This window comes from Antennarius striatus, chromosome 3, assembly GCF_040054535.1.
Source record: "Antennarius striatus isolate MH-2024 chromosome 3, ASM4005453v1, whole genome shotgun sequence".
NCBI lineage: Eukaryota > Metazoa > Chordata > Actinopteri > Lophiiformes > Antennariidae > Antennarius > Antennarius striatus.
Genome location: NC_090778.1, coordinates 12,479,190 through 12,495,076, shown reverse-complemented (window position 1 = coordinate 12,495,076; position 15,887 = coordinate 12,479,190). Strand labels below are relative to the sequence as shown.

Below are 15,887 nucleotides of genomic sequence, written 5' to 3'. Positions count from 1 at the left end.
AAGGTAGGAGTTACTGTGTGTGGCCACAAGGACGCGTGTACAAGTTTTGGCCATGGAGAGGCTATGCACCGGCAGAAGAGACTTACGCATTCGGCTCCTCTTTTCATCCCCTGTGAAAGGTGACTAGCTGGTGGCGGTAACTGAAAACAGATAGCAATAGGCAAAAGCAACATGCAGCGTGCACCAAAACTGCAAACACCATTCTGTCCTACTGTTTCTATTCCAACACTACAGCACTGACACATCACATGCCATGTGCACACACACACACACACACACACACACACACACACACACACACACACACACACACACACACACACACACACACACACACACACACACACACACACACACACACACACACACACACACACACACACACACACACACACACACACAGGCAGACTACACATTATAGACTGACGTAAACTAACTAATTAGCCCAATACAAGCTGATTTGAACAACAACTGAGAGAGAAACTTAGCTCTGAGCAACTTAGCCTGGACACAAACTTCACCTCAGGGATGAACACGCCATTACCCGGGGAGAAAAGGGTGATCTTGTGCAGACAGGTCAGGCTATGTCTATCCCTCCTGCCAATCACTTCTGTGTTTTTCATAACAGGACCACTTTAAAATTAGAAATATTCGCTCTCATCCCAAGCCAGGTCTCTCCACATTCATCCCTTCTCAGCACTGTGTGCAGAAAACTTAAGTCATCTTCAACTTAAACTGCTCTTTATTGCTGATCAAAGACAATGCTCTTAATACTACTTTTATTCAAGAAAACATCATCATGTTGTTCTTGATTATCTGATCCACATTGACTGGCAGAGGGATTCCGCAGAGCCAGGCGACGTTTCAGGGCTTTTAGCAAGACAAATCAAAAAGTGACTGCAGTCAGTATCAAGCTGTAAAAGAGCCAACAGTGGGTTTGCTGTTCTGACAGAAGGCCACCATTCCTGGCCTTTCATAAGCACAAACACAGAACCTGGATTTCTATGTGTGGGATGAAAACAGGATCAGTGTACACAAACAGACGCCCCTGCTCATCCATTTCCTCTAGTCACAGTCTATTACTGACTCAGTCTGTCCTCCTTTCAAAAATGCTGTAAGTAGATCCAAGCTTTCACTGCAGTGTTCATGTGTTAGTGTTCATTTGGGTGGTGATAAAAATAAAAAAATGTTAGACTAGTCAATGCACAGATGTTCTCTGTTTGTCAATGCATAATAATACAAACTTGTCTACATCTTCTCAGTAGAGGCTGCACTTATAGGCCCAGGATTGAAATGGCCAGTAATCCAATCAACTCTGACCAGGTGGTTGACCTAAAGTGAGAACTACATCAAAGTCATTTAAATTCTTCCGCTGACAATCATGAATTTAATGGACTTCCTAGCAATCAATTTTGTCTTTACATTAATATCTGGGGTAAGCTGGTGCTCCAATGGGCAGACAAAAGACCCTAGAATCATGCAGCTGCTGTGGCAAAAAAAAAAAAAATTCTAAATCTGAAAAACTTTTACATACCTGTTTGTATCCAGATCAACACAATTAGAAGACGTGAAGGCTTAATGCCTTTTAGAGCGCTATGATGTGAGACACTGACTTACACGAGCTTTGAGATGGAAAAAAATGTTTTACACCCTGACAGGAAACTTGAAGGAAGTCTGAATCATTGAACTTCCCATTCTAGTATGTAACCATTGTTAACTTCACTTGTTTTGTTTTTGCCTTAAGTCACAATTAAGAAACTCAGTTACAAAGACATTCCAGTTTTCATTTCCTCATCTCACAGCATCGCCTGCAGTATCAGATACTCTGCAATGTCAATTCACCTATTAGTAATTTTGGTATTTTATTATCAGCAAAACACTGATAGATAACATGTTCACCCTGATTGTTTTGGGACTACATCTTGGGTTACTGCAGTACAATGAGATCTTATATAACTGTTCTGCTGAAGCATCAAGAAATACAGTATCTACAAAGACCTGATTAGAGAACTTGTTTTCAACTAAATTTGTATTTCTGTAGTGAGCTATTATCATTGAAAACCCTTTTTAAATGCTTAAACAAAGCTTGTCCCATGCCCTGTACAAATACCACCAGTCATAGTACAGAGGGAATAATGATCTGAGTTTAACTTGTGACAGAAGACAATCACGAAAGAGGCTCTTGTTTATCAGCTTATGCTCGGACAGGCATTCATGTGTTCAATTAATATTTATTTATGATATATATAGCTGCCAAAATCTTACAAGAGTAAAAAAAGTTTCAGACTCCCTTTGAAGAAAGTGTTAATCTCATTGTCCTGCTTGTTAAACGTTACATGCTACAAATCTTCCAAATCAGACATTTTATTTACTCTAAAAGGTTTTAAATAGTCCTCACCACAAAACCACAAATATAGACGCTTATGCGTATATATTTGCTGTGTCATATACTGTACAAAAAGCAGGACGGCCTTTTTGGATGCAACTTTTAGTTGTCTTAGTCTCATTAGCCTGTCACTCTCCTGTAGCCCTGGAGAAGATCTTTATCCAGGTTTTCCATACAAAGGAATTTGTGACGGCTGCACATGAAATGTGGAAGGATTGGTTTCAACAGAATCATGACCTGCAGCCCTGGGAGCATGAGGTAATTACCACTCTGACAAGCTTTGATCAAACATAGTTATTCTGACTATGTGTGTGTTGACATAACAATGAGATGGCAGCTTCAGATTTCAGATGAATTTGCCCTAGTTTTCCTCCTTATGTTTTAGATTCTGAAGAGAAGCTCTATCTGTCTGAGTATGGGGAGACAAGAATGACAGGATGAGAATAGATGATGTGACTTTAAAAAAAAACACCTCAGAAAAAACCTCAAGGTAAAAATCTAACCTCATCTCAAAGAAAAAGGTTCATTTTATTGAGTTCTCTTTCAAAATGCATGAAATCAGCAGAATCCAGAATCAGCAGTTTATAGGGCCACCCAGCTGCAGGAAGGAAGAGGTTTTTATAGTTGTGTTTGAAAGCCAAGATAATTAGTCAAAATATAAACAAAGAAGTTCATAGGTTGTGTTCTTTTTCTTTTTTTCACATAGGACCTCTTGATTTGGATTCCCCTACCCTGTGCATAAATCACTTATGTTTGACTTCTTCCTGTATCCTATTCATTAGCCCTGCGCTGATGTTGTTCTCCTGAAGGCTCAGATGCCTGAGAGGGAACTCCATCCTGCATAGCAATGCCCCCATGATGTCATTTCCTCCCACGTCGCTGATGTCATTTCTGTCCAAATCCACCTTTCTCAAACTCATATTGTCCTTCAGCATTTCAGCCAGTAGCCTGACCCCCGGGTCTCCTAAGTTGTTCTCATCCAAGATGATCTGAGTCAGAGCATTGTTTCCTTTGAGGCTGTTGAACAGTTCCTTCCAGGCAGCCAGATCAACACCATAGGTCTGTGCTAGCCCCAGGTACTGAAGGTATGAGTGATGCCTCATGTATGATGCTAACACCTTCACCCCTTCACTGCTCAGGCCATTTCCACCAATGTCCAATTCCAAAAGTGTGAACACCCTAAAAGAGTTCCATCCTTCAGGAAGCTGGAGATTCACATTCTGTTCTGATGGGAGAAGCATCGACTGCTGGATGACCATAGCAGTTCTTGCTGTTTGCTCCTGCAGCTCAGCTATTCCATTCAGCAGTGTCAGCACACCATGGTCACGCAGTTTGTTTCCAAACAGGCTGTAGAAAGGGAAGACAATTGAAACTAATTCAGTGATCGTTTCCAGAACAGCTCAATTCAGAGGTTGAGCACCTTCATTATTTCGATAGAAAATGTTCTGTTGTGCATAATGCTGACGATGATACATTAACGTATTGTTTGCTTACTCTACAGAAAATTTTGCTCATTTCATGGGATATTTTATATACATTTCCCTGTTAGTAGGATAGACTTTGTATTCAGTTTTTCAAATGATGTTGTAATAATTATAAAGAGCTTGGCGCTCTTATAAATCTGTAAATCTTCATTTAAATAAAACTTTCAGCTCTTACAGCAGTGTGTTTGAAGCACTCTAAAGTGTTCATTGAATATACAGTTAATAGAAAGATAACAAATAAATAAGAGATTGCTATATGTCATGTAACTACAAAAAAATGGCTACATAAATTTGCTGAGTTTTACTGAAAGTTCCAAAGTCATATTGGAACACTTTCCTGTGCTGTTCATATTAAATTGTTCTCCTTTGTCACATGCTGTTGTAACACATCTCTGTGGTACTTACTGTAAGCCTCTGACCTGAGCCTTCACCCTCAGAATATCCAGCAGGATGTGAGCACCATATGGGCCAATGAGATTGAGATTCAGGTTCAGCAGTGTGACCTCAGACAGGCTGCTTTTGAGGGCCCCCGCCAGGCTCAGCAGAAGGTCATCTGTCAGGTCCGTATTCCTCAGAACCAGCTGTTCTACCTCTTCAGATGTGCTCAGCACCTTCATCATGGCATCCAACTACATTGATAAACCAAGAGGAAGTTATGGCTTTGGTTTGAAATGGTGCAAAACATTGAATTTTTAGGAACTGTTGGAAAGTCTTTCATCATAGCCGATAAGACCGATAAAGTCTGCCTGTCCCTGACAAAACTGACAAACCCTTTATGTATAAACATCCTGATAATTAATTGGTCCAAGAATAGAATGAGTAATTAGAATTTTAGCAGCCAAATGTGACAATCTATCCTGTAATTGAAAAAGATGTTCTTTTTAGAGTTTTATATCTAATATTATGTGGTGTAAACTCAGTAAATACAATGACAATTAAATCTGCTCAATGTAAAACAGTGAGCAGATAACGTTAGAATTTCCAATTTTCATTTTTATTGCAGTATGATTTATTCTGCATTACTTTTTCCTATTAACACTGAAAAGATAAATTGTTTTTCCTTTGACATTTTATTGTGTTATTTGGCAATGAGATTCAGCACTAACATATAATGAGCATGTAGGTGCTAGAATGATTTAGTGCCAAGAGCCTTCCTGGCAACAGCACAAATTCACCACAGTGACTTATGTTGTACACACACCTGTGCCTGCAGGTCTTGTTCCTTAGTGGGCTCTTGTTTGCCAGCATTTTGGCTGGCGGTGCCATCTAATTCAGGCTCTCCATCAGGTTGTGAAACTGTGTCACTTTCTCCGCTCTGCTCCACATCAGAGTCCAGAACTTTGGGCCACGATGACAGTCTCTTCTGGAGTCGGCATCTCTCCAGTACTTGGCGTACGAAGAGAAAGAGACAACTCAGGTGCAATAAAAATAAATAAAGCAATAAAGCTTAGTGCAAGCAGTGATGGTTATGCTTATGCTTGATGCGAGATTGCAAGTAAATATGAAATATGAGATGTAGTTTAGCATTCATGTTTAGGAGAAAAGACATTTATGTATGCAAGCCTCTGTGTGGTTGTCTGCAAAATCTCTCCCACACATCATTCATTTCCTCTCAAACAGAGATTATTCGATGCGTCTCTTTATAACATTCAGAATTTTATGCTAGAATGTATCGTGTAAATCACATTCAGCACTCCTGGGGAATTCCACTTCATTCCTACTGTGCAGCTGTTATTTTACTCACTGTTTGCTTTGAACCAGTTGTGTTTGTTTGGGCCCTGCTCCAGCATGTGGCTCATTTCCACACATTCTTCATAGAAGTCCTTCAGTCTTTCTCCATCTCTTTTTTTCCCATTTGATCCCAGATCCTTCTGTTTCTCCTTGTTCTGCTGAGTCGGTGCTTCTTCATCCTGCAATGAATCTTTAAAAAGAAACATGTTCGTTCTTCCTCACTTTTGGTTGTACAAAGGCAGGGGGCCATCTGGATCTCCGCAAAAAAAAAAAAAAACCATAAATGATTTTTCACCACTATTCTTTTCCTGGAATGAAGTCAGTGCTCACCGGGGACTTTGTCCAACTTGTTTGATCGCGGCGGCTCCGTCTGCAGGGCTGAGATATTACTGGTGGTCTCCTGATCTTGTCTGGCAGATGATGCTTGGCCATCATATTTTTTAACCTCTATTGACTGCCATGAGACCTCAGAGCTCTTGCCATCCTGTCCGTCTCTATTTTTTCTGGCAGTCCTGCCTTTCCTCTCCTTCTGATTAGTTTGACCCACACATTGTTTCTTCTTGGAAATCTGTTTAATCCTAGCTACAGAGTGGTCTTCACTGTCTGTCGATCCACCACTGCCATCTTTGGTCTGCTTTCTTGTCTTTCTCACTGATTTGGTCTCTGGTTTGGCTGGGATAAATAAAGGAGATGATGGGCATGACTGAATGGTGCCTGGATTGAAAATATAATGAAAGATGTTTTCTTCTTAAATACAACATTTGGATCAAAATTGTTATCAATGTTGATAAGTTGAGTATAAATTGAAAACTGTGAGACTCACTTCCAGGGTTTGTGGTATTACCAGGGCCCTTCAGAGGTAGAATAAAGTTCTCTTTTGTACCCCTGTCCAATCGCTGACAAGAGCTGTATGTATTTCTCAGAGTAGTACATCTGGAATAAAAAATGTACTTTCTGTGATGACTCATGTTTCTTTCATTGCTTAACCACTAATAATGTTCCCTTGTACTGAATTCATTTTTTTCCTTCCTGTGTTGACATATAATATCGTCAGAGCATTGGATTTACTCAGTCTGTTTCATATGGGACTAATCTCTCATTATCCATCTATGCTGTCATCTTCCCATAGGATGAAACCTGACCTGTAGCATGGTAGCCCTCCAGCCAGCCAAGTCAAGCGGAAGCAGCTCTTCCTACCCTGCTGGAAGCCAGGAGCGTATCGGTACTCACAGCAGGAGCTGATTCTTGCCACGATGAGGCCATTGACATATAAGGTAACACTGAAAGGGTAACCTCTGTGTCTCTGGGACACAAACTGGAACTGCTCTAATAATACAAGGAGAAAAATATTACCTTTAAAATAAACCAGGACCAGGACTGTAAATGCACTTGTTAAAGGATGAGTAGTACCACAAATTCTGATCTTTATTTTTCAAGCTGTGTTTTTTTGTCTATCAGTAAATTTTGTCATTATATTCAATCCATGTCTACGTGTCTGTACTGTATGACCCAAGCTGAATAATATACAGTACTTTCTTCCAAGTTTGTACTATGTTAATATTATACAGGCAAATACAATGAAATAAAATATTAATACAGTATGGTCGAAAACATTTTGTGGCTTTTCCTTCCCTGCTATTTTGTTCAACCAAGTCAGAAGAAGAACAAGAAGAAGAAAAAAAATTAATGTTAACTTGCAGACTTTGATAAGTGGGCCTCTGGTCAAACCGCTTGAGCCACAGCCATCACGTTATTTTAACAATGAAAAGCATCAGGACTAAAGTCAGACATTGTCACATCTCATAGGGGGAGTTAAGAGGAGCAGTTGGAGCGATTGAGTAGAGTATAATTCAAAGAAAGAGCAAGAGGAGAGATCTTTTACCCAGGAGGAAGGCTATGCCATTGTAAAACATGGTTCCCTATAGCTTTTTATTCTTTGAAAATGAATTACAATTACAACATTTCTCAACAGTCACACTGCAGTCACCTACAATTGTTCTAAATTTTTTGTGTGAAATCAATATAACATGACTATAAATCTTACAGATGGTAAATCTGCTTCCATCCCTCTTCTTATTTTTTACAGTTATATGTCATGCAGCGACTGAGCATTTAGAAAACACATCAGCTAGACAGTCCCAAGGAGAAATCCCTCCTTCTCTTCCAACTGCTTGACATTCTCTCCTCACAGAGCTGGCTGTACAATGTGTATCCACGTGTACCCACTGCAAAGACTAAATAATTCATCTTGTCTCCTGATTTCTTTATGTGATCAGGGCACAAATCTGCTTTCTATTCTCAGTAAACTCAAACACTGCCTTAGGCCAATGTCCTTATCATTTACAACGTTACGCTGAGGGCAGATGAGTAATAAACTGCAGAAAAAGAACAAGGAGTTTCAACATCTGTAGCTTCATTCTATTGTGGTATATTTACTAAAGGGAAATTATAGCATTTTTCTTTTGAGAATGGCTGAAATAATAAAGGCATTGAAGGGCAGGTTCTTTGAAATTATATTTAAACTACTGCTTTGTGTGTTTGTAGGCAACTGCATTACATTTCACACCTCCTACCTCCTGGAGCAACTAGGCCTTTAAAGACGCAGATGTTCTCCCCTCCATTGACTTGCTGGAGTATCTTCAGTTCATCTTGTGTCAACCCTGTCCCCCGACAGCCTTGTCCAAGGTAGATCATTGTCACAGTGACATTGGATTTCTTTGCCTCTTTTTGTACCTTGAGATAGCTCTGATTTAAAACAAGGGGATGATGAAATGAGTAAAACCTTTCACTTCCAATGGAAATGTCAATATAATTTGTAGAAATTAGAAGTTAGATTACCTTTTTGGGGGGGAAACCTCCAGTTCCCTGGGAGACAACCGAGGAGAACGAGCCTCTCCTTTTGTCATACAGGTAAGGACAGGACTGACTTAATGCCGTTTTCATGGACTGCAGACTTGAGAGCTTGGTTTTGATGGCAGGGAGGTAAATGCCATCTTTAACAGATCTGTTAGAACAGGCTGTTGAATCATGAAGCTATGTTGGGCACAATATAAAAGAGTAAAGAGGTAAATGTATTCTACATTCTTATTGACCTTTCATATTCTTTTTGACTTCTGATGATTTGTGACATGTACATTATATTGAAAGGCTGAAATCCTACTAAAAATAGCATACTTCTATTATTTCTTAGACTTTGATTTAAAACCAGAACAAATAAAATGGATTTCCCCGAGCTCTGCGAACTGTGATCCGTGTTTACAGGACTTCTTACTCACCCTGATGAAATCAGTGGTTTGTTTGGATCCCTGTTATTAGAGTTTATTCATGATTAGCTGAATGTTGTTGGAGTCTGCATGAGGGTTAGAAGCCAAAAAATGAGCAAAATATCTGCCTGAGACAAGGTATTGTATATACGCAACTTCTTTTTACATCGTCAATCTCCATGTGTCCAGCAATGGTCTGCACTTCAGTATTATGGTATATTGTGATTTGATAAGTTGAACATAAGATAATGTTTTAATGGATGGAGAATAGAAGCAAATCACTGATGAATCAATACTCTTGGAAAGCAAGAGGCAGGATTATTATATGGAAACAGAATAAGCAAATTTGATTTTAACATGTTTGTCTTTTCTTCTTTAATATTTGAATCACAACATTTCTGTTAGTTTTACTTGCTAAAAGTTTCATTATTGAGCATGAATTGATTTTCTAAAATAATTTCCAAATAAATTGTTAGGATTAGGTGGATGTACTGTATGTGTTCAGTCAATTAATTTATTCACCAAGTTAGCAACAGAATTCCACCCCAATTCATTTTTCCTCGTTAACTCGACAGTAAAATTTACTTGATTATTATTTCACTGATTGGTTCTTTTCTATTCTTAATGTACTATTCTGTGTGCTCCATGTCCCACTTACAAAAGCCCATAAATTAGATTCATTTGGAAGAAAATGAATGCATAAACTAGATGATGATGGTGTGTTCTAAAAGCTGGATGCTAACCTTGTACACTTCCACGGTGTTAGGGTTCTCCAGAAGGAGGAGTTTGCTCTTCCCTCTGATTACACTAGCAATAGAGTGGTTCATTTTATCATTTCTACCAGGCTGAGCAGGGATCTGTAAAATAACAAGGAAAAAAAATCTGTTTGACTATTTCATGCACTATAAAAACAAGATATTCAGTTACAAATCAAACAAGGGTTGGGGTTTTTTTTGGAAGTTTGTAATTTCATGATTTTCCAAATATTAATCATGACCATATTTTGCAATGTTCGAATATGACCGAAATTCTGCAAAGTACTGCTCATCAGCCTTCAAAATCTAATCAACACTTCTTATCCCAAGATCCACTCTAACACAAAATTTCATCAAAATATGTAGGAAACATTTCAAAATTCTAGCATTCAAACAAACCAACACAGGAGATCACCAAACTTCCTCTGACTATCCTTGATGATAGTTGATCAGCCATGCAAATTAGACTTACGGGAGTATCTCTGTCTCCTCCATGGACTCCTCTGTACAAGAGATCCTGAAGGAGAGTTCGACTGTTTCTCCTAATTCTCCTCGCTGTGTCCATCTAATACAGGACAAGATAGAGATTCATCAGTACATCAGCTCAGAGACAGGAACACAGAATCATGCAACATGAATGTCGAGTAAAGCACCACATTGTAACAACTTGGACATACAGCAACAATCTGATCAAATATCATAAGTATCATACGATCATTGTGGTGGTCTTCATAATTTCAAAGGTACGTAGCTATAGTCAGAATGAGTATTTTGCCGTGTATAAGGATTTTTGTTGAGAAACAACTACTGTATATAAAGATTTTTACATATTACTGAAAACTTTGTGAAAATATTTATACCAATTAACAAACAGTAAAACAACAACAAAGAACTAGTAAACTAATTTTCATAGAATACCAGCAAAAGATATTTCAATCTCAGCAGAAGAAGACATAAGTAAGAGTTAAATGTTGAAAAAAATGTGGTTTTGAAGATGTTCAATTAACTGAAGTCATCAAGTCTGAAGAAAAATAATCACTAAGTCAGATCAACTAAAGTCAATAAACTAATACTCAGTTAAGATCAGCAATGCCAGCTATATGATCTAAGGGTGAAAAATGCATCCTGTTATTATCACAGTGGAGATGTGGGACGTAAACCAGTTTTGTGAGAACATACAGTAGAAGTGCATCTCACTTCTATGTTCTCACAAAAATGGATGATGTCCCACATAATTTTAATTACGTCCCGCATTTAAATTTAAGTCATACATAAAATCATTTAACCCTCCTTGGTCTTGTGTGCTTAAAACAAGATAAATCCACCTGGTGAAAAAGGAATTAAGATGACACAAATCCTTTTTAATTGTAATCCAACAAGCCATCCTTTTTCTTCCACAGGGAGTCAGTGACTTAAACTGCAACTTGATAGCTGCGTCTGCAGCCATGATATCTTCTGCGTTCAGTGCTTCTAGGACAGGAGTCAGCAGGCAGACAGCCATGTCCTGAGATTAGCAGCCTACGTACGGTGTGCATGACTGCCTACAGCTACAGGTGGTAAATAACAAGAGATATAGGGCTGCAAAACTACAAATTATTTGTTTTGAATGCTGTGTAAACTCCTCAAAATAATTCTTACAACTTATACTGCTTCTGTCATACATTTTATTTCACACTTAATTCCCTGGAACCAGAGCAAATTCTGCATTTTCGTCCAGACTATCAGCACAAGAAAAATTCAGATTACAAATACTGTACTATATTGAAATCTCAAGGTCAAAAAGTACAGATGAATATTGTGATCACTATACTAACAACAAGAGTGGAAAAATAATTTGCCCTACGGGGGACTTGTAAAGGGATCTTTAATCTTTTTAATCTTTCTTCTTTGAATATGATATTTCATTAGAAAAACGTCTTTCCCAACATTGCGTTTCATTGAAACACCAGTTAGTCATTTGAATATTCATCTACAACTGTTAAGGCATGGTATATGACAATGTGTACAGTCATACTCATGTTGTTTTACTTTTATTACTGATAGCTTTGCTGTTAAAAGTAACATTGCTTGGTATTCATTTCTAATCTGTAATTAAGGGTTTAAGCTTTTCTTTCTATTGACTAATTTTACATCAAATTGCAGGACACAGATCTTACCTGTAGTTCTGAGTGGTCGTGAGCTGAAAGTCTTTCCACCAAGTGATCTGATCCCTTCACAGCTGCTGATCTCCTGTTCTCTACGCCGGCCAGTGACACTTGAGCAACCGACACCTTTGGATCACTTGACAGATATTAGCTGAGACTGATTCCTCATCCATGTTTCATCACTGACCTTCACACTGTATGCTAAAGCTACAGTGTGATGGGTTCAGGAAGCCTTCCCCACCTTAAGAAACATTTAGGTTCACAAATTTAGCAGCTGACAACATCATAGAATCTTAATAGTTTTTGGCTGTCATTGCCAATGTCTTTGGAAAAGACAGCCAAGCTCCCAAAGGTTTTATATTTTCATGCAAAGAGAGGATTTAGTTAAAGTTTTCCAAAGATAGAGTCCTTTGAGGCAACTAAACCCCAAGCATATGATTAATTCAGTTTTGGTTTATATATGCCATCTATTTGTTACAGGAAAGGAGACAAGAGGGAGATTTTACATATCAAGCAGTGGATACGACACAGGGGGTTACAAAGCATCACCTACTTAAGGTCCACATAGCAGGTCATCTTGGAAATTTAATAAATAGTTTGATTTTTATTCCAAGTAAATCCAAATCCATTGACTGGTGAAGATATATGATGTGGTCAACACTCAGGACAGAGTTGGATTGTTTTAACCTACTTTTTTAAATGTTAAACTTCCACAGCAGAATATCAGTCACTATACAGATTTTATATATTTGAACCATCATAAATGTAACCTAATTTGTTACATTTTGTCAAAAGTATAAGACACACACTCACGAAGGCTGATCCCCCTTTTGTGTACTGAACAGCTCTATAACGTTTCCCTCGGGCTTTGCCGAAGGGCTGCTGGAGGTCTACATGCTCCGTCTGCCTGCTGGATCCATCATGTCCATAAACCATTTGGGGTTCTGAGTGTATTTGGCTTGGCTGTCCAGCATTTTCTTCCTGCCATGTTCACTGAAGCAGTGTGTCAGCTTATTATGGGCTTGCCACACACCTCCACCCTGAGTATCCATGATGTGACACATTATGTGAGCACCGCTTTGCAGGAGAGGTGATTCATCACTTTCCTCCACTCAGCATCTTTCAAGACCCAAGATTTATAAAAGCCATCAGTGATCAATATGGAGATATATAAGCTGCCTCAAAGAACATTTTGAAGTGAGGTACAAATCGATCCTGTGTCGTAGCCATATACACTGCATGCTGCAGACAACTTATGTAACATCCTCCTCTCAGGGGACAGTTCAGATTACTGACCATCCCTCCTGCCTCTCTCTCAGAACCAAGTAGGAAGAATATTTCATTTCCTCCTACTCTGTCTGTTGAATAATTTGTATTTAATATAAAGCAGCAGTTACCAAAAGCAGAAATTCCCAGACTTTGACAGATGAATCATATAAGCATATGGAGTCAACAGACTGGCAAAAGGAGGCAAATCCTGCATGTATGAAGGCATAGTTCAGTGCTGGTACATTTTCCATGGAGTTTGTCGGATATTCCAGGACTTTAAAATATCAATATTTAAAATGAACAATATGTATTTGATGACAGTACATCGTCAGAGAGGTGTACATGTATTTTATGGTTATACTTAATTGCTATATACTTAACGGTCTTTTTATTACAGTCCTCATGTGAGTTAATGAACACAAAGCAGATGGGAGGCAAAAAAAATCCCGTGGCCGAGGATGAAAGACAAAGCAAAATTCAGGTTGGGGACAGAACAGGTACTTACAGGTCAATATCCATAAGGCAAAGATAAAAAATTACAATTACAATTCAGAGACACTGAAGAATTTAGCAGGGACTGTATTATAAAGAGTGGTATAAGAAGAGGGTTGATTGATGACCAGAGGAAGCTGTTCCAATAGGTGAGAGGAGTTGGCATTGTGAAGAGGATATATGGCACCCAGGTGAGGAGGCGAAAGAAGAGGTGGAAAACTAATGAGACTTGGCCTGAATGATACAGACATATCTTTTTGTTGATTTCTAATGAACAACTGATGATATTAGTGATGATAGAAAATGGTGGGAACAGATTTTCAAAAATACAATAATGGTATGATATAAGCCAACTGCTTATTCAACTCCTCAGAGTGGGTGAAAGCTGCCCTGACAGTCCTTCAGATCCCAAAGGAGGTGATCTGCCACCACAGGGATGGCGTCTTGTGTGGGGAACAAGATGGGTGGAAAACCATAATACCATGAACGAGGACATACCTGTGGCAGAACAGGAGAGGGAGTTGGAAGCATATTCAATCATTAGAAGAAAAGAACTCTGGGAAGCTGGGTGGTGCGCAGTAATGCAGCAAAGAGCAGCCTCCACCCTCAATGATCAGAAACTACGTCCATGGGGATACCATGAAGTATGAATACATGATTAATTAGGAAATTAGCTGTCTCCAGAGCAGTGGGTAGCTTGGGCAGTGGGATGTAGGGAATTGATTTGGAGAAACAATCACAGTGAGAATAACTGTATTACCTTCAGAAGGAGGTAAACCACTCACAAAATCCACCGCAATGTGAAACCTAGGGCAGATGGGGATTTGTAGGGTGCACAGCAGACCAACAGGTAGCTGATGAGAGGCTTTGCTGCAGATACTGAGAGAGCAGGCTGCAACGCAGTCCCTGGTGTCCTGACTGACACAAGGCCACCAGAAATGCAGTTTAATGAGCTGGAGCGTTCTGTGGATTCTAGGATGACTAGGAAATTTAGAGAAATGTCCGCATTTCAGACCGTGAGAGCGTGCCACAGGAGCAACAAACAGCAGGTTGGGTGCCATTCACTCAGTCTGGAGAGTCCTTCTGTGCCTCCCTCATCACCAACTCAATAGCCTTGGTAGTAGTGCTCACCATACAGTCAATGGCCTTTGGATCCTAGATGCTAGAATCTGCATTCTGGATTCCAAGCCGGTAGAACAGGGTGAAATTGACTCAGCTGAGGAACATGGACCAGTGAGCTAGGTGTGGGTTCAGATGTAGAGCAGATTGAAGATAAGCCTGATTCTTATGGTTCATCCAGATGAAGAAGAGCAGCTCAGAAACTTCCAGCCAATGCTCCCACTCTTGCAGAGTCAAAACAAAATCCAAAAACTCTCGATTTCCACTATTACAATTTTGCTCTGAGCTGAGACACCAGGAGAAGAAGGTGCAGGGGTATAGTTTGTGGGAGTTAGGGCCTCACTGGGATAAAACGGCTCCAACCCCTTTGTCTGAGGCATCCACCTTTACAACGAACTGTAGAGACGGGTCTGGATGAGGGCACTAGTGAATAAGGCCTTGAGTGCAGAGAAAGCTTAGTCAGGGGTCCAACGGGACAGGGACATGATGGAGTTGAGACAGATGAACGAGGCAGCAACCTTACTATAGTCATGGATGAGGCAACAGTAGAAATTCACAAAGCCAAGAAATATCTTGAGCTCTTCAAGGGTATTGGGGGTTAGTCATTTTGCTACTGCTCGAATCTTGACAGGGTCTGGCTCTATCTGTTCCTAAACAATGATGTACCCAAGGAAACTGACAAAGGAGGCATGGAACTCACACTTTTGTAGTTTGACATTCAATTTGTTTTCCAGCAGGCACTGCAAAACTAAGGTAATATGTTGTTGTTCGTCAAGGGACTTGTAGAATATGATAATGTCATCTAGAAAGATGAACACACAGTGATTAAATGCCATTCAAAAGATGTTGAAAACTGTAGGGGTTTAGTAAAAGTGGCTGAGGGGAGTGTAAAAAGTGTTCTTCCACTCATCACCGTCTGTGATGCGGATGAGACTGCCAAAGAGTCAACAACACGTATCTAGTGAAGGGAAAGAACTCAAGCCTTTGGATTCCCTAATTTGCTGCCGTCTTCCCAATTTTTTTGATCGACCAGGGCAACACTCACTCGATGGAGCAGAAGCCCTGTTATCATAAATCCAAACAGATAAATATCTTCAACGTCCTCCACCGGACGAACCGTCAGACACACAGCTCTCCAATCTTCCCAAGAATCCCTCATGTAGACTGCAGCACATATCCCTTCAGAGCAGATAGGTTCCCCTGGACCAGCATTCCTTGTCAAAATTATTTTACCCATTGAGAGC

The 15,887-nt window shown here is 39.6% G+C and overlaps 1 protein-coding gene across 1 annotated transcript; it reads right to left on the bottom strand.

The window, feature by feature from the left end:
- Window positions 1–2,979: 2,979 nt before the first annotated feature.
- LOC137592172 (uncharacterized) lies at window positions 2,980–12,699 on the bottom strand. The gene is made up of 13 exons (XM_068310122.1): window positions 12,577–12,699; window positions 11,776–11,889; window positions 10,092–10,184; window positions 9,608–9,721; window positions 8,440–8,634; window positions 8,175–8,346; window positions 6,744–6,927; window positions 6,425–6,534; window positions 5,932–6,315; window positions 5,615–5,791; window positions 5,072–5,256; window positions 4,276–4,499; window positions 2,980–3,733 (listed from the first exon to the last, which is right to left on the bottom strand). The coding sequence occupies exons 1-13, from the start codon at window positions 12,697–12,699 to the stop codon at window positions 3,130–3,132; spliced, it is 2,679 nt and encodes an 892-aa protein (XP_068166223.1). The 3' UTR covers window positions 2,980–3,129.
- Window positions 12,700–15,887: the final 3,188 nt, after the last annotated feature.

What these genes read in the sequence shown, in the direction of transcription:
- LOC137592172 (XM_068310122.1), bottom strand. Translation starts at nt 12,699, where the DNA reads ATGGTTTATGGACATGATGGATCCAGCAGGCAGACGGAGCATGTAGAC. An exon ending in CAAAAGGGGGATCAGCCTTC is followed by an intron (nt 11,890 to 12,576) that starts GTGAGTGTGTGT and finishes AGTGATCCAAAG; the next exon opens with GTGTCGGTTGCTCAAGTGTC. An exon ending in GAGGAGACAGAGATACTCCC is followed by an intron (nt 9,722 to 10,091) that starts GTAAGTCTAATT and finishes GTTATTTTACAG; the next exon opens with ATCCCTGCTCAGCCTGGTAG.